The sequence below is a fragment of the Pelophylax lessonae genome (assembly GCF_965119305.1).
Source record: "Pelophylax lessonae genome assembly, chromosome: 5".
Lineage (NCBI taxonomy): Eukaryota > Metazoa > Chordata > Amphibia > Anura > Ranidae > Pelophylax > Pelophylax lessonae.
This window is the reverse complement of record NC_138772.1, coordinates 426,568,494-426,593,917: the sequence shown is the minus strand read 5'-3', so window position 1 is coordinate 426,593,917 and position 25,424 is coordinate 426,568,494. Positions and strand designations below refer to the sequence as shown.

Here is a 25,424-nt window from a genome sequence, read left to right as displayed (position 1 = left end):
ACTTGAGTGAAGAATCCCTCTGTGGCACCCACCCCCTTAATAATAGGGATCCTTACCAGATGATGTGGACCACCTATCACTAGAGAGGTCTAATGAGCTTCATACTAACCCTCTAAGGGGTAGTGTGGATGGAGGGGTTTTCCTGCAGTTTCAGGTTCCCACTAATGGTAGGGGAGTTTTCCTATGTTTCCAAACTTCCGTCAGTCCTCTCCAGGACAACCATAACAACAGCCATGAGGATTGGTATAGGAGAAGAAACTCCAACAGTGTGATACCGTATGGGCTACTTTATTAAAAATAATAGAAAATGCACTTACCTTCCACAAGTAAAATACCAGCCTTGGTTTAAAATTGGTAGTTTGCCAGCAAACAAGTAAAACATCCACACTTCCGGGATCAGGGAGGACGCAATGACATCAAAATGGCAAAGGACGCAAAATTGGCAAATTGGCAAATATTATTATTTTTAATAAAGTAGCCCATACGGTATCACACTATTGGAGTTTCTTCTCCTCTATACGAATCCTCATGGCTGTTGTTATGGTTGTCCTGGAGAGGACTGGCGGGAGTTTGGAAATATAGGAAGACGCCCTTACCATTATTGGGAACTTGGAACTGCAGGAGAACCCCTCCATCCACACTACCCCTTAGAGGGTTACTATTAAGCTCGTTAGACCTTTCTAGTGATAGAAGAAGTTCCCCTGAAGGGTGGGACTTTAAAGGCAATAACCAGGACTTGAGTATATTGAGTATAGAATTTATTAGACAAATATGATACAAAATATGTATGGTACAAAACATGTGACAAACCAAAACAAAAACAAAAAACAGCAACTGTGTCATAAAAACATGGCCATAAATACGTCTCTGATGCTGGAGATGTCTGAGATGTCTGGATAGAACCAGACACGTTTCGGTCAATTTGCCTTTTTCAATAGTCCAACAAGAGAGGCCAGATCTCAGACAGATGAGAGAGTCCTCTGTGAGACGAAGGAGGAAAGGCCATGTGGGGAATTAAAATCTTAACGGGTTGAAGAACCTCAGTTTCCAAAAGCCGCTACTGGTATACACCAAATTCTGGTTATCTGCTTTCACAGATCTATAGGTGTCTATAGGGTTATACGTTTCTGAGTTTGGAAAGAAACCCCCAAAATGAGTAAGTTGTGGGTAACATGATGAATATGGCAGCCCCAAAAATGAGGGTGGCTGCACTCCTCCAATCAGGATTCCCTCAAGGATCCCAAAAACTGGTCCGCACTAAAGGGCGTCGTGAGTATTCTGTGAGGTTTCATGTGTCTTTGGTGGACATCTGTAAGAGGCAGGTATTGTGCCGTACTTCACCAGTACATAGTCCCTATGGACAAATAGTCTTGGTGACCCAGAGCAAGTGAGTAATGGCAGCCAATTACTCACGACGCCCTTTAGTGCGGACCGGTTTTTGGGATCCTTGAGGGAATCCTGATTGGAGGAGTGCAGCCACCCTCATTTTTGGGGCTGCCATATTCATCCTGTTCCCCACAACTTACTCATTTTGGGGGTTCCTTTCCAAACTCAGAAACGTATAACCCTATAGACACCTATAGATCTGTGAAAGCAGATAACCAGAATTTGGTGTATACCAGTAGCGGCTTTTGGAAACTGAGGTTCTTCAACCCGTTAAGATTTTAATTCCCCACATGGCCTTTCCTCCCTCGTCTCACAGAGGACTCTCTCATCTGTCTGAGATCTGGCCTCTCTTGTTGGACTATTGAAAAAGGCAAATTGACCGAAACGCGTCTGGTTCTATCCAGACATCTCAGACATCTCCAGCATCAGAGACGTATTTATGGCCATGTTTTTATGACACATTTGCTGTTTTTTGTTTTGGTTTGTCACATGTTTTGTACCATACATATTTTGTATCATATTTGTCTAATAAATTCTATACTCAATATACTCAAGTCCTGGTTATTGCCTTTAAGGTCCCACCCTTCAGGGGAACTTCTTCCATGATATATCTCATAGGGATGTTGGCAATTCCCAGGGTAAACACTGAACCCGAATAACTTTTTCTAGTGATAGAAGATCCACATCATCTGGTAATTTCCCCCAACAATAAGGTGGTGGCTGCCACAGAGGGATTCTTCACTCAAGTGTCTAGTGGTGGAACATTATATGAACTGTCCTTTAAGGTCCCTTCAGTGTCCATATTCACGTGGACTTTATTATGCTTTTTAATATCTTTTTTCCAATTACAATTTTTTTTTATACTAGTTACACTATTTACACTTTTATTTACTGTACACCAAACAACAGAGCACCTATTAGAAATATCTCCTGCTGGGAGCTGCATGGACACCTCATGCTGGAGGAACTGCTCAGGACTGGTTGCTAGAGCTTGGCTCCAGAAGACTACAAAAGCCCGGGATTTTCATTACACCAACACCGGAGCTCTCAAGATTTAACCCTAACAACAGCCCCAAGACCCTTTTCTAGTGGGTGTACAGCGGTAGTGTGGCAACATCAAGCGGGTGTATTGGCATTTACCTCACCAGTCTTAAGCCTTATTGACCCCCAGACTGAAATAGCTGAGCGTCTATTATTTCTGGTGAGTGGGGACACAGGAGGGGAGTGAAGCAGCCTGCACCATTTGATTAGTTTGAAGCACTTCAACACTTTTATATCTCTAAGCGCTTTAACACACTTTTTCTGACATTTTGGAGCACTTCCAGCACTTATATTTTTTTGGAACACTTTAGCACTTTATTAATGTTCTGCTTATATCATATTTCTGCACATGAACACTTTATAGCACAAACTTATGATTGATATAAATATTAGTCTCTGTTGTTATTCACGTATTACTGACTTTAGAGCGGTTTCCGAATAAACATGTGTGTTACAATGTGTTGCATGCATCGCAGTGAAATATGTTGTGGTGCCATTCACTGTAAATTCCATTTGCTTTGCAGTGCACCACATGCACAGATGTTAACGATCTGTGCATTGCTGGGTAAAAAATTGGTATGTGTGGCTATAGCGTGCTGTGGAGCTTTGGCAGCGTATTCAAAATAAATAGGCTGCGTAAAGCAATTCACGTTTAGTGTAAAATACTACATGCTAAAAATGCAAACAATACAAACTGCAATGAACCAGTCCTTATAGAAAAGTATATGTAAATAAACTGACACTTTGTAAAAATTCCCAGTTTGGTAGAGATGAAAAAGTGGGCAACTCACCATACTGCAAAAAAATATTGTCTTATTTTTCACAGTTTTTCTACATATAATGGTCACTTGGTCAGTTCAGCGAAATTTCATTTTTTAAGCAGACGCAGAAGTTAGGCAACCATTTGGAAACGGAAGCTCACTGACAGATGAGCTAATTGAATAAGAAGCTAATGGCATAGTTTGCACTACTACTGGATTTCTCTAGCTAATAAGAGACCAATTGGGGACGGATTCAAAGGATGCTGTGGGGGTCGGCTCTAAAGTAAACTGATCACTTTGCCGTACATGGAAAAAGTTCACTTTAAGCCTTGATCAACAGATCAACAGAAGTATTATAGACCAACAGGTAATAATATTGTCTTTGTTCCAATACTTTGTGCAATAGTGTTAATAATGAGTACAAATATGTATGCAACAGCATTCATGTCATAAAATAAAACTAGCATTTGCAAACACTTGACATAAAAGCATAGTAAACATATAAATCCTACCTTCTCCTTGGAAGACAAATCTTTCTTTTTACAAATGACCTTTCTTCTCCCAGTATTGCCCAACGTTCCACCCAGTGTGATGAACAGTACCGTATCTGTAACTGGCTTTGGTATTTGAGTGAAACTAATATAGAGGCCATAAGACTTCACTGCAGGTAAGAACAAACAGGTGATCACCAATGTGTTTTAAAATGCTGCATATTTTAAAAATATTTAAATTATATTTATTAGTTAAACATTTTTCAAATGCAACTTTATACAAAATTATAAACTTACAAAAATTTGTATACACTTTGTAAAATAATATTGAAGCACCGATGCTGATGTCATAGGTACTTACATGGGGAATCAATAGAAGGAATATGACTATGGCAATATACTTTTTTGCTTTAATCTTAAGTGTTTGTGCAGTCCTCCAAACATACTTTTTAAAGTAATGACAGGAATACTGGCCTATGTTTTAGTGAAGGATGTTGAGTTTAGACGAGTTGTGAAGAACAGGGTGTGTTAGTACAGTTCAAGCCAGGAAGATCATTCGCACTTTCTTGTCTCTTTTCCTTAAACTCCCCAGACGCATAAACATGGTTTACAGAGAGGGTCTTCTGATATAATGATGTTCTGTACATACTGGATTCTCCTCTAACTTTCCAGCTTGATAGTTGTCTAAATAAACTGAGCTTAAAATTAGGTAAGACCATATTGGGGCATGCAAGAAGCTGCTAAAGATTGTTCCAATTGTCCCTGCTTCTGATGTCATTGTGACAAAACGCGATGGGCGGGGCTTGCTGATGCCACTTCCGCTGACCAACTTCGGGTTTTGGAACGAAGATGAATAAGTCAAACCAGAGGTACTGATGCATGTGAGTTTAGTTTGTGTAATGCAAGCATTTGCCAAATGTGAGAGTAACCCTATTGGCTTTTAATGTATTTTAAATAAAAAAATAGAATTATGCTTAACTAAATAAAATAGAATTATTCTATGGAGCATTACCTGGCTTTTATCTCCTTATACATGCACGCATGATAACTAAAATTAAATCTATTTACCATAAAAGGAAGATAAGGGAAACAACCTAGAAGGAGGCCGTTGGTTTTATTTACAAAGTGCTTGCTTATTTGAGTTCTGGTAAGTGTGGAAACATAGGAGGGGAGCACGATTGTTTCACACAGAAAATGGAAGAAAGCATTTGAACTTATGAGTACAGAGCACTTTATATAAACTTCCGGGCCGTTTATGCTGTTTATGGACCTTATAACAATTTAAAGGCACAAGAGCACCTTTTTTTGTATATGCCACTTTTTTGTATCTGGCACTTTGTTTGCACATAGGACTTTGCATATACATTTTCATATAAGGCTTAAAGGCACAGGACACGTTTATGGTTTATGAAGTTTTATGTATTGCATATTCATATTGTTTAATACTTTACCACTTTATGTATGGTTCACATTTACTTGAGTATGCATGTAAAAGGGCAGCGCCGCATATATACTTCTTTTTATTGATCAGAATTATCCCTGGAGGGCTAATCACTTGTGCAGGTAGCAGTGGTAATTAATACCCCATTACCTAAAGTGTGGGTTTATTTATTCATTTTACAATTGTCCCCAATAGTCATGAACCACCTCAGTGTCGATGACTATACAGTATCTCTCAAAAGTGAGTACACCCCTCACATTTTTGTAAATATTTTATTGTATCTTTTCATGTGACAACACTGAAGAAATGACACTTTACCACAATGTAAAGTAGTGAGTGTACAGCTTGTATAACAGTGTAAATTTGCTGTCCCCTCAAAGTAACTCAACACACAGCCATTAATGTCTAAACCGCTGGCAACAAAAGTGAGTAAACCCCTAAGTGAAAATGTCCAAATTGGGCCCAAAGTGTCAACATTTTGTGTGACCACCATTATTTTCCAGCACTGCCTTAACCCTCTTGGGCATGGAGTTACCAGAGCTTCACAGGTTACCACTAGTGTCCTCTTCCACTCCTCCATGACGACATCACAGACCTGGGGGATGTTAGAGACCTTGCACTCCTCCACCCTCCGTTTGAGGATGCCCCATAGATGCTCAATAGGGTTTAGGCCTGGGGAAAGTCCATCACCTTTACCCTCAGCTTCTTTAGAAAGGCAGTGGTCATCTTGGAGGTGTGGATTGGGTCGTTATCATGTTGGAATACTGCCCTGCGGCCCAGTCTCCGAAGGGAGGGGATCAGGCTCTGGTTCAGTATGTCACAGTACATGTTGGCATTCACGGTTCCCTAATGAACTGTAGCTCCTCACTGCCAGCAGCACTCATGCAGCCCCAGACCATGACACTCCCACCACCATGCTTGACTGTAGGCAAGACACAGTTGTCTCTGTACTCCTCACGTGGTTGCTGCCACACATGCTTGACACCATCTGAACCAAATATGTTTATCTTGGTCTCATCAGACCGCAGGATATGGTTCCAGTGATGCATGTCCTTAGTCTGCTTGCCTTCAGCAAACTGTTTGCAGGCTTTCTTTTACATCATCTTTAGAAGAGGTTTCATTCTGGGATGACAGCCATGCAGACCAATTTGTGCAGCATTTGGTCTGAGCACTGACAGGCTGACCCTCCACCCCTTCAACCTCTGTAGCAATGCTGGCAGCACTTATACCTCTATTTCCCTAAAGACAACCTCTGGATATGATGCTGAGCACATGCACTCAACTTTTTTGGTGGACCATGGCGAGGCCTGTTCTGAGTGGAACCTGTCCTGTTAAACCGCTGTATGGTCTTGGCCACCATGCCGCAGCTTAGTTTCAGGATCTTGGAATCTTCTTATAGCCTAGGCCTTCTTTAGGTAGAGCAACAATTCTTTTTTTCAGATCCTCAGAGTGTTCTTTGCCATGAGGTGCCATGCTGAACTTCCAGTGACCAAAATGAGAGAGTGAGAGCGATAACACCAAATTTAACACACCTGCTCCCCATTTACACCTGAGACCTTGTAACACTAATGAGTCACATGACACCGGGGAGGGAAAATGGCTAATTGGGCCCAGTTTGGAGATTTTCAATTAGGGGTGTACTCACTTTTGTTGCCAGTGGTTTAGCCATTAATGGCTGTGTGTTAAGTTATTTTGAGGGGGCAGCAAATGTACATTGTTATAAAAGATGTACACTCACTACTTTATATTGTAGCAAAGTGTCATTTCTTCAGTGTTGTCACATGAAAAGATATAATAAAATATTTACAAAAATGTGAGGGGGTATACTCACTTTTGTGAAATACTGTATGTGTTCCAGATCAGGCCACTGACAGCCTAGAAAAGGAGATCATTTTATTATATAAAAAAATACATAACAAACAAACCTGTTAACAGAGAACCAGATGAATTCAAAACTGGAAGTTCCGCAACTAGTTTGTTTAATTTGCTGCTGAACATTTGAAGAAATGGAAATTCCAAAATCTTGCCACTCTGTTGGTGTTCTAGTCTCACCTAAAAAAAAGAAAGAAAATCCAAACATTACTAAATTATTTAGAAATGTTAACATTTCTTGTAACGACTAATCTAGCTTATGCTTCACTACCCACCTATGGTAATAGTTGATGGGAGATCTATATACACCTCCCAATCTCTTTGAGTCTAGGCAATGTTGAAGCTATAGCATAATCAAGCCCTGGTGAAGGAGGAATCTGTAAACCCCCTACCCCCAAACATGTGGGCTCTTTTATTCTGCGTTCAATAAAAGATCATTCTGGACTCAGTCGATATTGGCGTGGCGCCCTTATTGTTTTCTACATATCAGCAATATAAATTTGACAAGAGTTTTAACCCTGATTGACCATAACCCATTATATCCAATGAGAAAACAGTGCTTTGGTTACACAGTTAACTGAAATGCTATTGTTCGCTATGCATTTAGTGCACAACACAATGTGCATTAGGATTTTTTATTTTATTTTTTGCTGAAAATCTTTTATGTGTTTTATATACATATATATAACAAGTCCCCTTTTTGTTTTAGGTAGAACACCCATTTATTATACAAGCTATATTATAAAATATGCTTAAAAAAAAAAAAAAAAAAAACAACAACATTTTTTAACAGAATTACGACATCCAATTCATACCAGCTCACATAAGACCAATTATTGTTTTTATTTATCTTCAAATAAAATCATTAGAGAAAATTAAAAGCCTTTTACTGCTTTATAAGTACACCGCTGTTCACTTCCTGCATGTGTTCGAGAGAAGGAGATGAATAATTTTACTTAAAGAAACATAAATATTACCGATTTCTTAGCAACTGCCCTTGTACTCATTATATCTAACATCACAAATAGAACATGTCAGGTACGGCAGTATAAACACCATCAATTCTACTGTTATTTCTTTCAATTTCAGTTCATTACTAACAGTTTGCCCATTATTGTATATGTGATCTCTGCTGGAAAAGAGCCTTCCCCACAGTGATAAACTGGGGTAATGTAAGCAACACTGTCTAGAAAAAAACAGTTATACCTTCTGTTTGAGTGTTTTTGTTTTAAGTACACCCTGGAGGTTTGTAAAGAAAAACGTGTTTGTAAAAAAATGATTCTAATGTGGTAAAGGTCTAGTGGAATGATGCTATATTATTGGTGATTATCTAAGGACATTCTTACAGTTAAGATACATTGAACAAAGCACAATATCATTGATTTTACCTGGATGACAGCTAAGGGACATTTACTATATAATCCCTAAAAGCTTTCAGCTGCCCACTTTTGGTTTAAGGACATATTAGATTTTAAATACTATATTAATCTGTCTACTATGGTGCCCAACCTGGAGCAAAGTTGGTGTAGCTAGGTGCTTGACTAGAGACAGAGAGCTATTTAGGACAATGTGCTGCAATGGACTTTAGCTGAATGGGTAACACTACCTTGCCTCCATCTACCAGGGGGATCTGACAAGTAAAAGGAGCTCAAGAGACTTGATGGTTGGCAGCATTGAATCATGGGGGATGAAGTTCAGAAAATAAACTTAACTATGGCAGTCTATGGCAGAGAAAGTTGTATTTTCTTAGGCTGAATACCGAGGAACCTTCTCTTTGCTGCAAGGAGACTGAGGTGTGCACATTGCTGCTCCTGTGTTCACATCAGCTTGCTACAAGTCTGTGGCCGTGTGCGGGGGTCTGCTCACTCCAGGCAGACCCAAAAGTGAGCTGACATCTGAGCAGTGAGACCCCTGTTACTGTATAGCTGGGACTGGTAAGAGGACACTGCTGCCATTGACCTGTTGCTGCTAGCAGAGGCTTAACACATAGGGACGGGCCATCTAAAAAGCAGCACTTTTTACTGCATGAAGACTTAACTAGGACTGTACTCATGTGCACCACCATAAGGACTGGGCCCCAAGGATAGCTGGTTAAAGAACTAGGGCTAAATACTGCTCACTCTGATAGCTGCTTCAGAAGAACTTTACTTATTCCATACTAAGAGTTATTGCAGTATTGATTAATATTGTTGTTCCGGTTCTCTAATGCCATTACTTATTGCTGATTTTGTGGATTACAGAGTTGGGTAAACAGTCTGAGCTGAGCAAATGTTTGACCCGAATTTGCGGGGCCCCACAATGCACTGTGCGCTGCATAATGCATAGCTGGTCATTAAGGAGTGGGCCAGGAAGCCAACCACTGAGTCCTTAACAACGGATGAGTCATAAGCTATCAACAGGCTTCCCCGCTAACAGCTGAATGAAAAAGTAAAGATTGCAGGCAATAGAAAAAAAACAGCATGCCCCCCCCAATAAATACCAGACCCCTCAGGGATTTTAAGGATAACCCCAAGCTAAAAGGAAAAAATTAACATCCCCAAATATCAATACTGGACCCTTACCTGAGCATGCAGCACGGCAGGTCAGGAAGGGGGGGGGGAACCATACCAGGCCCCATGCCCTCAAATTGGGGGGGGGGCTTTGGGGCAGGGGGGCTCTGCCCCTCTATCCTAAAGCACCTTTTCCCCCTGTTGATAGTTGTGGGGGTCTGCGGGCAGGGTGCTTATCGGTATCTTGAAGCCCCTTTCACAAGGGGACCCCCCGATCTTGCCCCCCATGTAAATGAGTAGGGGGTACATTGTACCCTTAATAATTCACCAAAAAAAGTTTAAAAATAAATAAAGACAACAGGAAGTTTTTGACAATTCCTTTATTAAAACAAAAACAATGACCCCCGATGTAGATCTATCGTCAATCATGATGCCCACTGCGCCGCTGCACCTAAACAAAGAAAAAAAAATCTGCTCCGCCCACAATGAAGACTAACCCTCAAGTCCCTACTCTGTCCACTGTCTGACAGTTTTTAAATAGGTAAGGGGCGGGGCCACCTTGTGAATTCACCAACCCAGCATGCACCAGTCGGTGATGACACAAGGGGGGCGGTGCCACCAGGTGCCATTACCAGGTGGCTCCAACCCTTACCTATTTAGGAACTGTCAAACGGCGGAGCAGGCATTCAGCGTTTAGCCTTTTTTTTTCAGGTCTGGCAGTGCAGTGGGCGCCTTGATTGACAATGGACCTACATTGGGGGGACATTGTTTTTCTTTATTTTTTTGATAAAGGGATTGTTAAAACCTGTCTTTATTCATTTTTGACACTTTTTTTGGTGACTAAGTAGGGATACAATGTACCCCATACTGATTCACATAGGAAGGGGGCCGAGATCTGGGGGGGGGGGGGATCTTCCAGATTCCAAAAACAGGCCTGGTATGGATTGGGGGGACCCCACTTTTTTAAAAAAAAAAAAATGTATTTTTTGTATTGCTGGCAATAGTATTGTATTGCTAGCAAATTATTTGTAATTTTTTTTCTTTATAAACTTCAATGTTTTGCTGCAGCAGCTTTGTACACAGTACATATTAAGGGAACCCACCCCCTACCCCCACCCCCACCCCCAGGAACTATATTTAAAGGAATTTTTCATTTTTATTGTTTTACTTTCACCGAACAGGGAGGATGTTCATCCCAACTCTAGTGGATTACCAAGTTTACTTTAATTTAGCTGCATAGAACTCAATTGTATGTTGCTATAGCCTAGTGAACATATTGGTTAGTGAACTGTGTGAAACACAACAAATAGTAAAATACAGAAAATACATTTAAAACTACTCTAGAAATTGGGTTTCCAGCAAATTCCAGTCATAGAAACCTGCAACAAAAAGAATCAAACTGGTATTATATCAGCCCAATTTACAATCTGCGTCATTCTTACCATTCTGCAATACCAGCTGCTGTCTTTGTCATCATCCTCCATTTGCAGTCTGATTTTGCTGATGGGACCAAGATTGCTGGTAAGATCCACCATTTTGTGAAACGTGCTGCTTGCTGTCAATGTGCCCTTTGCAAATACTAATGGTTCATAATTTCCCTTTTCACAGCATATTGTCAGAGAAACTGTAGAATTGGTTCCAGGCTGTGCAATATCATCAGTCTCAATGGAAACAATGAGTGTCCCTGAATGTATGAGATATACAGTATATGTAACATATTTCACATATAAAGTCATGTTAGACTGGAACATTTCTCAGAAAGCATTTCTAACAATTTTCCTCTGTCTATTGGAGAAAAAACTAAAATTAACCAGGAATTCTCCAGTCTACCAAAAACTAAAATGTACTGCAATAAGTGCATCTGATAACATATACAAGTGTTTTTTTTGTTTTGTTTTTACTTTTGCTGTAGTTAGACCACAATTAGGGATACAGCAGATATGCTGTTGTATCATTAGCAGCTCAGCCAGTCCACCAAAAACTGATATTCAGTGTTTGGTAAATCCTGGAGAGTTAACGTACATGACAGGTTCTTATATCTTTTAGACACTATTCCTGTATCTTCACACTGCTGAGGCCATTACGATGGGTTCCTACTCTCTCTGCTGGATTTTTTATGTATTTTATAAATTACTGAATAAAACAGGAGGTGCTGAAACACACAAAGGTGGGTGGGAACATGAAAGATTATGTCTGACAGGAACAGGAGTTAGGAATTATGGCAGGGGATTTTATTGTAGGATCGCCCAAGACAAATGTAAAAGAAGCCATATGTTTAGGTAAATTGAACATTTAGTGCTGACCTCTTGACAAACTGCTAAAACATCGTGGGAAAGAAAGAAGGGAACATCATAGCACAACTAATCCCTTATGGCACAGCATATTTTATATATAAATGAATTTCAGGGCAGTTATACATTTTCCACCTGAGTACCTAGCTCTCCCCTCAGGACATCATTGTGGGGTCACTGTAATGGTTTGGTGTGGCTCCCCAGCATGGGGAGCATCCTAAGGTCACAGACGCCTGGGTGCAGAAATATTTCTAGCGTCCCCGCATGGGCATTGTCATCTTACTAACTCCTCCCCTTTACAAATGTTTATATGGCAACGACTCCACCTCTCCATCTATAAGCCCCAACACTTTTTGCAATCTGAGTGTCTTCCTCTGCCTCCCTTCACAGTAGTGTCCTACTCTTACCCCTTCATCCCCCTACATCAGTGTCCTCTTCTGCCCCCTTCACCCTCCACTACAGCAGTGTCCTCCTCTGCCTCCTTCCTTCATCCTCCCCCCGCTCATTTCATCCCCCACAGCAGCCACACACTAGAAAAGAGAAATACATATTCCTAGTTTAGGCCAAAGGAGAGAGTCAGAATCAGAGTCAGAAAGGATAATGTGAATGAACTGTTATGTTGCATTATAGAGAATATTACACATATAAGCATAAAAACGTGGTATCTCACAAGTGTAAAGCAACTAAAATTATATTGGATTACCAGACAGGTTATCCACCTTCCAACTCTCTGAATAAGGAAGATATTGTGCATTTCCTGAAGAAGCCTTTGTCAGCGAAACATGTCGAAATATGAGCCCAAACACAATTTATTGACAACGCTCCAGCTCTAGAAGGTTACATAGTGACTTAATGTGATGTTTCTGATTTTATCAAATTCAGTTTTTGTCTACGTATTCTCCGTGCAATAAATTTGAGATATTTTAAACTTTTTGTGTATGTTAGAATTTATTATTATGTTAAAGGTTTGCACCTTTAAAGCCCCATATCTCCCTCTACTTTTGCACTTTAACATACTGGGATGATGGTGTTATTGTTGTTAATTGAAATTATATTTAGTGTACTCACACAATTATTTACACCGTCACAAAGCAAATTTACAAATGCCATAATTGCTCAGATAATTACTAATAGGCTAGAAATTATGGAAATTCTGATGTGGAAATAAATATATGATTTTACATTTTGACTATAAATATTTCAGGAAACGATCCTAGACTGTACATTGACACTGACAAAGGAATAACACACTCTGCTCACTGCTCCCTCAATCAACTTCAAGCTGTTGATGGGCTAAGAGTGTACCCCGCACCTATTACCCCCACTGAATGTGTAAGTGCTGCTGTGATGAGGAAAACAAGGGTTGGGCATTAGGGCAGGTTCTGTTACTGAGATTAGATGTATTAAAAAAATGAATGTAATATTTTTTAATGTTTTTTTTTTTTTTTTTTAAGATATCCGCTTGGAGTTTAGCTTTCAGAACAGTGTGGGCTTGTGAGACAGCAAAGTTATATGTACACAAAAAGTCTGTACTTTTTGGAGCATTAACCAATGTGTTTTATGGAGCATTATTGCAAACAGTTTGTACATTTCATTTTGGCATATATCCACAGGCAGAGGCGTAACTAGAACCTTCAGGGCCCTGATGCAAGAAACCATGAAGGGCCCCCCAGACCCCTGGCCGGGGCCCTTACCTTCAAGCCCAGGGCTCTTCCCACTAATCCTGGGGCTCTTTACACTTGTTGCATGGCCTTTTATTACGGTCCAGCAGCAGGATTCTTTCACAAGTTCTGCAGTGGGCCCCCTTCCTGCAATCTTGTGGGCCCCCTTCCTGCAATCTTGGGGCCTCCCCACAGTGGTGCAATGCCAGGGTCCGGTCGCAAGTGTGACCTTTGCGATCCTGGAAGTTCACCCACTGGTTTGCTACCGGGCCCCCTGGAGCATGGGGCCCGGTAGCGATTGCAACCCCTGCAACCCCTGTAGTTACGCCCCTGTCCACAGGGTGTAGTCACAAGTCACTAAATGCTCTAATTGTAAAATATTTATGTTACAAATGTTCCCTTGTTTGTCTTTAATCTGTTCACTGAGCCAAAACTAATACAACATAATGTGGATTTACTTATCACCTGGTCTGTTTTTGACCACTGTTTTTATGGGTTTACTATAAAGAAAGACACAAACATATATCCATGTAAAAACACACAAAAATCAAACAAACAAATTTTGTGCATATGCACATACATATTATACAAATTAAATTGGTCTACTGTAAAAAATATCCTTCTAGTTGACAATTAGGGAAATTAGTGCTTAATAAAAGACATCACATTTATAAAACCTGTGACATCTTATTGTGTAATTGTTGGAAAGCTACTGAAGATATGATTCTTACAGGTCAAGATGGCACTGCACACTCGGGTGAGCCCTAGTTGCTTTATTGGAAAAGGACAAAAGCACATAGACAGGAAATTATATAATAACTGTCAGGGCTGGGCTCCTGCTACTTTTCTTTCAGTGCTCAGAAGCTGCTCAGCTGTCAGTTAATTACCAGCCACTCGTTGTTACCACAATGACTCACCTGGTTACCATTAACCTGCCTCTTAAATTCCAGTCTACAGCCAGCCACTTTTTGCTATTTAAGCAGCTTAGCTCATGTTCTCCTTGCCCTTGTGTGGTCTACGATCTCCTACTGCGTTCCTGTGTTGCTTCCTGTATTCTTGTGTAAGACTTGGCCTGGCTGACTTCACTTTCAGTTCCTGTTCCTGATTTTTTCTCCTAACTATGCTGACTTCTGGTTTCATGACTCTGGCTTGTCTGATTACCCGGCCTTGGCAGACTACCCGCTTCTGGACTCTATCTCAGCTTGGATGACTACCTGTTCCTGGACTCAATCCCGGCTTGGATGACTACCAGCTTCCGAACTTGACCCCTGCTCATCTTGATTTTGCTCCTCTCTCTTGCTGTGCGATCAATATTGTTGCATAAATAAATTGCTTTATTTTTATCTTCGTGTGGTCTGGTTTCCTGGCTCCCTGACATCTACTAAGAAGAATGTTACACTATACCGGCATCAGAAATCACCCTCTATCACAGCATGGTAAGTACTACCACTCAACTACATCTCATCTGTTATAATTGCATTCCAGTCCCTTTGTAAGGGTTTACTTACACATCTGCAGAGAAGTGACATAGCAGCTCCTATATATGGATATGTAGTGGTTGCAGTGCAAAAAAGTGCCCCCATTGCTTGTCTGTACTGCCTATTGTTGGGTAGAAGATCTTCATCTGGATCTGTGATCCCTGCACCTCACAAGAGACTTTTTCCTGATTTTTAGCCCTTCATTTCCAGTAACCGCCTGCTCAGTATCCACCCCTACAACATCCTGAGGAAGTTGTAATAATGAAACACAATATAATATTTTCCAGTGCACATACCAGATAGCTAGCAAGAAAAAAATAAAAAGGAATTACTCTACCACTCAGACATAAATTATATTCCAGTGCTACTATACCCTCTATCCCCTATATGAAAGGCTTATGTGCAAATAACACTATATAAATACAATAATGCAACCAATTATACAATAAGTGTGAACAAGAATGAGTAAGTGAAGTCTATTCAGTGCTTAAAAACAAGTCCACTCAAATGTGTTAACTCCAATGACCCCAATATTCCCCTCACGACTTCTGTGAATAATTTATAGATAGAAGCTGGCTGGAAAAAATTGTGCCTTTACAAAAGTAAGTAAGTCAAACATACGTTCCCCAACCAGGTATCCTAAAGCAGCCAGCGTGATTACGTCACCGCCTACATTCACGCGTTGTGTCCAATGGGCTTTCTCAAAGGATTAGATTTAGCAGCCTAAACCTTTTAAAAAGCCTATTGGGCGCAATGAGTGAGGTAGGAGGTGACGTAATTACGCTGGGCAGAGTCGGGCGGAGCCATGGACACCTCCTGGATTACTATTAGGACATGCTGTCTGTTCATTTCGAAAATGTGAGTTTCTTTTATTATTAAATAAAATCTGGTGAGAGCAATTTTCACTGTCTTCTTCTTGTTTATTTATATGAATGATACCACATTGGGGAGCCGAGGATGGTATCTGTTAAGCTGGTGGAGCAATGCCTATATACTATTTCAAAAGTGCATACTGACCTCCCTAAATTGGTGAGGTCCATTTAAGCCAGTGAAAGGACACCTAATGGTGGGGTGAAGGGCACCGAGGTGAATAAGTTAAGAGTCTTTGGTGTCTGGGATTGCGCATTCACTGGAAATTGGACTCTTTTTGACTTTTTATTAGTTATGGACTACAGTGCTATTTATTTTCCTTTATTTTCACATATTTATTTATTTATTTTCATGAAATGTATTGATTTTCACATATTTTATATATATCCATTATATATCCCATATTATACAGGTATATGCGCTAAATATTTGGGGATAGGGATAGCACTGCACTATTAAGAGTTTGTATTAAGTTTTTGCATTTGCACAGGTGGGTGTATGTATTTTTTGTGTCAGCTGCTTTCTGCTGTTTATGGTTTACACATTTGTGGGGATTGAATGATTATCACATATACACATTTTTGAGTTTTGAATCAGCGAGGTGGTAAAAATATTATTTGATAAGCAGAGGAGATTTATACACATTCATATTTTACAATACCTTGGAGAAAAAGCTATGTGGTACTGGGAGATTCTTTTAGATGAACAAGGAAGACGATAATATCTTAGTTGAATTCTGATGAACCTAGAGAGGTCATGTATTAGAGTGGACCCTAAAATGTGACTAACCTGGCTGCTTTATAATACCTGGTTGGGGAAGGTATTTTTGACTTGCTTACTTTTGTAAGGGGTAAATTTTTTCTGATGAACTACCATCTATTAATTATTCGCAGAAGTCACAAGGTGGAATATTGTGGTGATTGGAGTAAACACATTTGAGGAGACTTGTTTTTAAGCACTGAATAGACTTCACTTATTCATTTTTGTTCACATTCATTGAATAATTTGATGCATTATTGTATTTATTTGGCATTATTTTCACAAACGTTTTTTTTGTTCGGGTGATAGAGGGTATAGTAGCACTGGAATATAATTTATGTATGAGACAAAGTGTGGTCAAGTAATTCTTTTTTTTTTTTCTTGCCAGCTAGCTGCTATTTGCACTGGGAGATCTGTATATTATGTTTATTCTATGCAAAGCCCTTTAGTGTGAATAATATTTTAAAAACCTAGTCATAAATTGGTTGTAATTCTTGTTTAGCTTTCTAAATTGAGCATGGGCTGGGGGGCAAAAAGCACAGTTGGGGGTTTAACTACAAGAATTAGAATACTACAGAGAATACAGCAGTTTAACATTGACCGGTTAAACTGTTATAAGTAGGGATAATAGGCTGAAATGTACTATAGACAAAGAATACAGCCAGGTATCGTACTACCAGAATAAGGAGACCACAAATGATGCAACAGTGTAAAATTGTCAACAGCAGGACAATTTTCATGAGAAAGGCTAGGCCCAAATTTGCTAAACACAAAGAGCACAGGCTAGGGCTTTTATCTCAATTAAAACACTTCAGAAAATACAGAAATGTAAAACTGCCCAGTGTCAGTACAGTTGCAACCAATGTAAGCCTAACTTTTACTATGTAGCAAAGAGAATTAGTTTAACCAACATACAATAAAAAAACAAAACCAGTTAAAAAACAGTTACCCCCCCCCCCCCAAAAAAAAAAAGAAAAGTCCCTAACAACAGAATATGCAATAAAAAATAATAAATTAATTCCCAAAATACCACCCACTGAACAAAATAATTTTTTTAAAGGGAAGCCGAAAAAGAAAAAAAGGTGGGTTTGGGCGACAGCTAAAAGTGACCACTTCAAATCAACCACAAAAAAGTAAATTTAAAAAAAAGACAAAAAAAAAACAAATAATAAGAACAAAAATATCAACAAACAGGTTGATTGTCTGAACAGATAGTTTGTACAATTAAATGCTGCTTCCTAACTCACCCTAATCATTCCCTAAGCAGTTTGTAAGCTTCCCCTATCCTTACAGCAGCATCCCATACACTAAAACTATGGCTGCTCTGTGCTCGCTTATCGTTCTTCTAAGCCTGCTGGCCATAGTTCAATTTCTCATCTGCAGGCTACTACAGACACCTAAGACTGATTCTTTGGGAATTTAGTACCCAGCTATATCGGATATATCTGTAGAGTTTGCGCTTCGGAAGTGCAGTAGAACAGAAGTGCATCTGTTAAAAAAAAAAAAAAATAGAATTGTGCCTGTAAAAAAAAAAAAAAAAAAAACATTAAAAAACCCCCAAAAAACATAGTAACGTCCCTTTCACATGGGCGGACCGATTGAGTCCGCCTGTCAAATTTTTTTAGGCAGACCCAATTGGACCCTCCTTTTTCCTCTGTGGAGCGGCGAATGTAAACTGACTTATGTCGGTTTACACCTGCCTACATCCAATCCAATAAAAACAGACGGATGTGGATCTGTTTCCCATCCATATAGCAGATTGGATGGCAGTCAGGTGCAAAAGGATCGGCGGTCTGTTTACATCCAACCACCCATAGAGGAGAGCATGCTGTGTCTGTGTTTGTTCTGCATAAGCGGAATGGACACAGACTAGCGATCCGCCTGGCGCAGTCACGTGGAAGGGGCCTAAGGGTAGATTTAGGATTGCCTCTGAAGCCCGATCCGCATTAAGTTCCCGTTTCAGTGGCTACTGGCAGGCGGCGAGGAAGCCGTTCTGCTGCTTTCTCATCGCCTGTTTTAACCCCATTTTTGCCGACAAATGCACCGCAACCACATGTATTGCCCGCAGTTCTGGGGGAATTGCGTGACTTACCTTTCGACTTGAATGTGTAGCATTAAGCGGGTGCAAAGTAAAACAGGTACCTGCTCCCAATTAAGTGTAGGGGCGCCGCGGCGACTTACGTCATTTGTGGCCCCTCCACCTTCCCCCGCTGCCTTCTTGGAGACACACACAGGTCCCAGAAGACAGCAGGACCCATTCAGAAAGCGCCTGCGACTGTGCAGTAGGAAACAGGCTGTGAAGCTGCAATGCAAGTAAGGATGCTGGCACCTGCACCCGGAGCCGATGGATGGGTCCGGACATCGTGGACTCCCTGGACAGGTAAGTGTCCTCATATTAAAAGTCTTCAGCTACAGTTTTTGTAGTTGCTGACTTTACATTTCTTTTCCTCCAGGCTGGAACTCCGCTTTAAGGGGGGAAGGTTGGCGGGTGGAAGAAATGCAGCTCAACAGCAAATTTTTGCCACCTCCCCAACGGCAAATCTAAACAGAGCACCCATGCATTCCTGTGTGGGTAAACACAGCCTTTGATATGGCCCTCGATGGGCGTACGCTTTAGTACACCCCATGTGAACAAGGATTTAGCAGGCATTTAGAAGGAATTTATATTATGTTTTGTATACTATTAAGGATTTTAGTGTTTTTTGCATTAAACCAGCAATTTGATAAACATTTGTGCTGCACAACTATTGTTCCCCTATAGTAGCACCTTCTTTTTGCTCTACTGGTAATGTGCTTTCAGAAAATATATGGTTTTGGGGTTTTTTTTTTCCAATCTCTGAAAGTGGAAAATGAAAACCTCCAGATTCTTAGAAAAATTTGGTTATTTACTATTTTGTGTACGTTCGATTTTCACCATTTCGTAAAAAAGCACAATTTAAAATCTACAAATATTTGTTATTTATTATCTCAATACAAGTTAAACTTTTATATTTAGTAGAAATTAAGCAGGAATTTTTGACATTTTCTGTGTTTGTATGTGCTAATAATGATTTTAGTGTATTTTTTGTAAAAATATTGATTTGATAAACATTGGCGCAAATATCATGGGGCAATAAAAATCAGTTTCACCGTCTTTTTATTCTACTAGTCATGTGCTTTCAGAAAATATATGGTTTGGGGGGTCTTTTACAATCTCTGAAAGCTGTAAGTGAAAATGAAAACCTACAGATCTTTAGAGATATTTGGTTATTTACAGTTTTGCTTACGTTCGATTTTCACCATTTCTTAAAAAGGCACAATTGAAAAACTAAAAACATTTGTTATTTATTAACTCCATACAGATTAAAGGTTTATATTTAGCAGGAATTTTGCAAAATGTGCTGTGTTTGTATCTGCTAATATTGATTTTTGTGTATTTTTAGCAAAAATATTGATTTGAGAAACATTTGCGCAAATATCATGAGGCCCTAAAAATCAGTAGCACCATATTTTTATTCTACTGGTCGTGTGCTTTCAGAAAATGATATGGTTTTGGGGGTCTATTACAAACTCTGAAAGCTGTAAGTGAAAAATAAAAAAGCAATGGAAAAATTGCAAAAATGGTCTGGCCAACTCAGCTTAAAACTGGAGCCCAGGGTCTGGCAGCGAATGGGTTTAACTGAGAAATGGGAGCAGAGATGTAATTAACAACAAGCTTTGTTGGCTGATAGCGCTTATGTTTAGGGTTAACTTGGACCTTGTTGTAATAACAGAGACATGGCCCAATAATTTAAATGACTGGGAAATACCAATACTAGGATATACACTATACAGGAACGACAGAATAGGGAAGAGGGGAGGTGAATTTGCCATATATTTAAAAAATAGCCTAATGCTAACATTAATAAAAAAAAACAGTTAACAAAAAGCAAAAAAACAAAAAGCGAACAAACAAAAAAGAAATAAAAATAAACAAAAAAAAATGCAAAACAGGTATTAACCCCCCTCCCCCAAAAAAAACAAAAAAAACAGGCAGACTTGATGAACCACTCTGTCTTTTTTTTCTCCTGTGACTTTTCTATGTTTCTATGATATCATTAGCCGATTGTTTTTTTTTTTTTTTTTTGCAGTTTGAACAATTTAGAAAATCTAAAGCCAAAACTTTTTTATTTACATTTTGAAAAGTGTAGGAAATGGTTAAAACATATCTGAAGTTTTCTGGCATCTGTTTTCCATTGAGTTCTTAAGACACAATAGGAAACAAGGGGAAATCTCCCCAAAGTGAGGTTCCAGCTTAAACAGTTGTCACCAGAACAAACCTCAACATTTGAAAATGTCCTTTCTATGTCCTTTCTGGAGACAAATCCAAATTTAGAATTTTCAATCACTTTTTGTCATGGAGACAAATGGGGCTGCGGATAAGTGGGTACCACCAGTCCTTCTGTACAGGGCTCTGGCCAGCAGGGGGAAGAATATGATGCATAGGGAAGATGATTGGTGCGGTGGGGAGGGGGGGCAATTACTTGAACCGATCCCCTGTATGACTCTCTCTGCAGCAGCTGAAATTTGGTGGGAGGGAGAGGAGGAGAAGCCAGCTTTCAGCTGTTGCAGAGAGAGTCATACAGGGTATTGGTTCCAGTAATTGTCCCCCCCCCCACCGCAACGATCACTCTTCCTGTGCACCATTCTCTTCCCTCTGCTGCCTGGGCCCTCCCTGTGTGCCCCCACACAGTGCTGCCAGCTTTTCTCATCTCCCTCCTGTTGCTGAGGGGAAAAAAGGGGGTGTTTCAGGATAGAGAGCAGGGAAAGGGGCCGGTAAATATGTCATGTTTACTGGCCCTTCCTTGTCTTAATCAAAACAGTGAGTGATTGGTACCAATTCATTTATAACTGAAGCAATTGTATTTACTATTCTCAGTTTGTGAATGATCAGGTACCTCTGTACAGTGTGCTCCTGTTCATTCACTGTCCACTGTAGTGGAGGCTGCAGAGAAAGGGAAATTTATATCCTCAGTCCCTTTCTCTGTCTCAAAAGTGAGACATCAGGAGTCCGGTTAGACCCCTGATACCTCACTAAAGCCCCCCCTTTAACGATATCAAAAAATAAATAAAAATAATAAAAATTGGAAGATAAAGAAAAGATTTAAAAAAAAAAAAAAATGAAGGGCTCATTAAGACAGGTTCTCTGGCCCATTACAGTGCGAAGGAGCAGTTTGTTTGTGTGGGTGGAGCTTCCAGTGATTCCATGAGGAGACAGAGGTTGTAAGAACACAGCCGCAGGTCCTAATTTGAAAGGTGTGCCACTGTGGGTGCGTGGCCCTGAATGCACACTGTGTGTGTTCAGGGCCATGCACCTGTATCCACACACCTGTCAAATTCGGACTTGGCTGTGTTCATACAGCTGCTGGGTCCCTACAGCATAACATAGCTTGCCTAGACAGAGCTCCAGCCACATAAAAAAAAAACTGTACATTGACTTACACTGTACAGGCCACAAGGCCCATGTCGATGAGCCCCAAGACCTTATTCACACACAGAGCTTTATTTAGTACAATAATACAGTTTTATCTTTTAGATTTAGCAGGAATTGTGTAAAATATGTTGTGTTTGTGTCCGCTAATGATTTTAGAGTGGTTTTAGCGAGAATATAGTTTTTATATTTTGGGGGGGTTGTCAGGTAGGCTGTATGCACCCTGGAGACAAAGGTCACCAAGATGAACACAGAGTTGTGACCTAGGCAGCAATGAAACCTGACAGGGGATTAAACATTTCCTCAATTTTGCTTAAACAAAAACAAAAAAAAAAAGTTTGGGCTCTAGTACATTTAATGCTGCTGCCAGGGGCATCTAACTGCTCTCCATCTTCAGTAAACATAAACATGCACATTTCAGGTGTATGCATAACTCCCCGTTCACATTAGGTCGCTCCGACTTAGGGGGCGACCGGCAAAGTCGCGTGCAGCGCGACTTGCACAGACTTCACATAATGGAAGTCAATGCAAGTCGCCTCCAGGTCGCCCCCCAAGTAGTACAGGACCCTTTTTCTAAGTCGGAGCAATTTGTGTCGCTCCTATTAGAACGGCTCCTGTACTACGCAGTGGGAGCGACGATGCATGACTTGTCAGGCTGACCAAGTCGCCTGACAAGTCGTACCAGTGTGAATGGACACTAAGACAGAATAAATTACAAAAAAAAACAAACAAGAAAAAAAACTAATGTTGATGGACAATTTAAGACAAAAATGTTTCTCTGACCTCAAATTCCACCAGTTACAGTATATTCTGAATAAAGGTAGGATTTCAAAGTACACATCTATTATTTGTGCAAAAACCTGTATAGCAGCTAATCTTGGAAAACAAATCAGTACTTTATGTTTGGGTTTTGGGATGTCTTTTCTCTAAGCTGTACAGAGGACAGCACATTTTCATTCTGTAGAGTGACAAATGTAAATTTAGGAAATAGTATACAATATGGATTATGAAAGGGAGCCAACTGGGTTAATGAAAAGGTTACAATGTACCTTCAGTGAATGAAAGTAGCTTTTGATTAGTTTTGTTGAATTTTCCAAGAAGCTTCAACTTGCAGTCAGTTTGTTTGTCATTTATTGCAGTGTCTAACCAGCGTTGGCATGGAAACAAGTATTTAATATCCGCCTTATCTGACGCTTGTATGGTGATTTGATCTAGATACCATCCAGCTCCATAACCAACAGCGTTGTGTTCAACATGTACTCCACTCAGCATGCCAAGGTCCAAGGCCTTTATTTTAAAGACGTTTACCTGCAATGACAGCAAGAATTATGTGCGCAGCCTAATGTTCTCTCACAAAATATACAGTCTATAAAAAATCCAATTTGCTAAACACAAAAACGGTGTTAAAAAAAACCCAAAAAACAAATTATATATTACATCACGTTAGGATGTTGTATAGTTTACATTGCAATCACAACTCTGATGTTTGCTTTTTGTATTGGGTATGTAAAGCAACCATTTATCTATAAGACTGTGTATTATGTATTGTATTATATAAGTTATATAAATTAGTATAATATTTTACTTTACCACATCCTATATGTAAGCCATTAAGGGTGAGACTTTCATTGATGCTGCACTAGTCACACTAAACAAGGAGGCTAGACCCAGAAAATTAATTTGTCTAGGTTTGAACCTAGAAATAGGTGTGGGCTGCTTTGCTTATCTTGGTGTTCCTGGCACTGCCCAATGGAATACGTTATTTGTAGATCCCTATACTACATTTGATACTACAGTTAGTCAATGTTTTTGTGATTATGAATATTCTTTTCTCTGTTACCGTATGCACTCTACCACTAGATATCACTAGATATCAGAATCACTATTTTGCTTTTTAGCATGGATGAAAAAAGAATACGGTAACACTATTATCATATTCCCAGACCAGCACTAAGATTTGAATATATAAATTGTGATAATTTTTTAATATGTTTTCTTTTCTGGCCTCTAAACCCTTGTGGCTAAAATCAGCAGATGAACTATAGGGGGAAGAATGTGCAAAGGTTGTTGAAAGAAGTCAGAAGACTCACTACAGTTCACCATCTCTCAATGCTGTTTGTTGGTCTATTGACAAGTAGCTGTGAATGTAAATCAGACAATATGCTTCCTTCAGTAGCACGTTGCAAGTTAGGACCCTTTTATACGGCTGGACTGATCAGGTCCGCCTTTAAGTTTTTTAGGCAGACCCGATCAGATCTTCTAGCGGGGGGGGGGGGGGGGGGGCGCAAATAGAAAAATGTAATAGGCATTGCTTTGCGGCAAAAAATTCTGTAAAAAATTGCGTGACTTTGAGGTCACAAAAGTGAGAAAGGGGCCTTCAGTAATCAATGTATAGTGTGCCCCCTTCAATGCAGAGTGACCATCGTGCCCCCTTCAATGCAGAGTGACCAGCGTGTCCCCTTTCAATGCAGAGTGACCAGCATGCCGTGCCCCCTTTCAATGCAAAGTGACCAGCGTGCCACCATCAATGCAGAGTATTCGCTATTGTCACACAAATGGGTGGGCTAGGGTCCACCCTTTTCTGAAGCCTATTAGAGCCTCTGGCTCTAATCAGGTGATTCAGAGAAAAAAAACCCCATTGAACTCCATGCGTCCGGCGCCCCGCATGTAGATTAGGGGGCCGGACGCACGGATAGGGGGGGGGGCGGCACCCCTTGCGCCACCCAACACACCAGCTGCCACTGTCCTCTAGACTCCTCTATGGAGCTGTAGGTGCCAACGGACATGTGTCTGTTGACATCCACTGACATCCGATCCTGTCCGCTAAAAACAGACGGATGGGGATCCTTTCCCCATCCGTCTGGTGGATCAGATTGGATGGCAATCGGATGTAAATGAACGGGCATTCCATTTACATCTGAACGCCCATAGAGGACAGCAGGCTGTGTCCGTGTCCGCTCTGCATAAGCAGAGTGGACAGTCAAGCCATTCTCCTGCTCAGCGGGGATGAGCAGAAAGATTTCCCACTGAGCAGGTGGACTCCAACAGAGACCATCTCATGTGCAAGGGGCCTTCGTTTTTAGTAGAATATTTGCATGATACAAGGGGTAGAGCTTTTTCAAAAGGGTGACATAGTTTAGATGTCCAAAGCAGATTACTGGCTAGATAAACCCCCAAATATAGAAAGATAGAAAACCTGGCAACTTTTTCATGTTACTTAATAAATTGGAACTAAAGTCTCCAATCTCCATACTCACCCGTCCAACAGTCCTGCGCCAGTGCTGGCATCTTTTTTTAAGTACCGGCCTTCAGGCCTTATCTTTGACTGCTGGGGTAGACTGGCTTGGCACTGTAAGCTGAGCTGTGCAGCTCAGTTTATGGTGCCGGAGGAGATGGCAAGCAGGCAGGTAATTGCATTTTATTTCCCAAGACAGT

General features: G+C 40.3%; 1 protein-coding gene across 1 annotated transcript in view; it reads right to left on the bottom strand.

Annotated features, from left to right (window-relative positions):
• Nucleotides 1–25,424, bottom strand: part of LOC309556825 (lipoxygenase homology domain-containing protein 1-like) — a gene marked incomplete at its 5' end in the record, with an annotated part of 436,205 nt that overhangs the window by 46,890 nt on the left and 363,891 nt on the right. The window contains 4 exons of the mRNA XM_082259345.1: nt 3,701–3,849; nt 7,046–7,172; nt 10,924–11,165; nt 23,039–23,297. Of these exons, the coding sequence (XP_082115471.1) occupies nt 3,701–3,849; nt 7,046–7,172; nt 10,924–11,165; nt 23,039–23,297 (777 nt within the window). The remainder of the gene's footprint in view (nt 1–3,700; nt 3,850–7,045; nt 7,173–10,923; nt 11,166–23,038; nt 23,298–25,424) is intronic.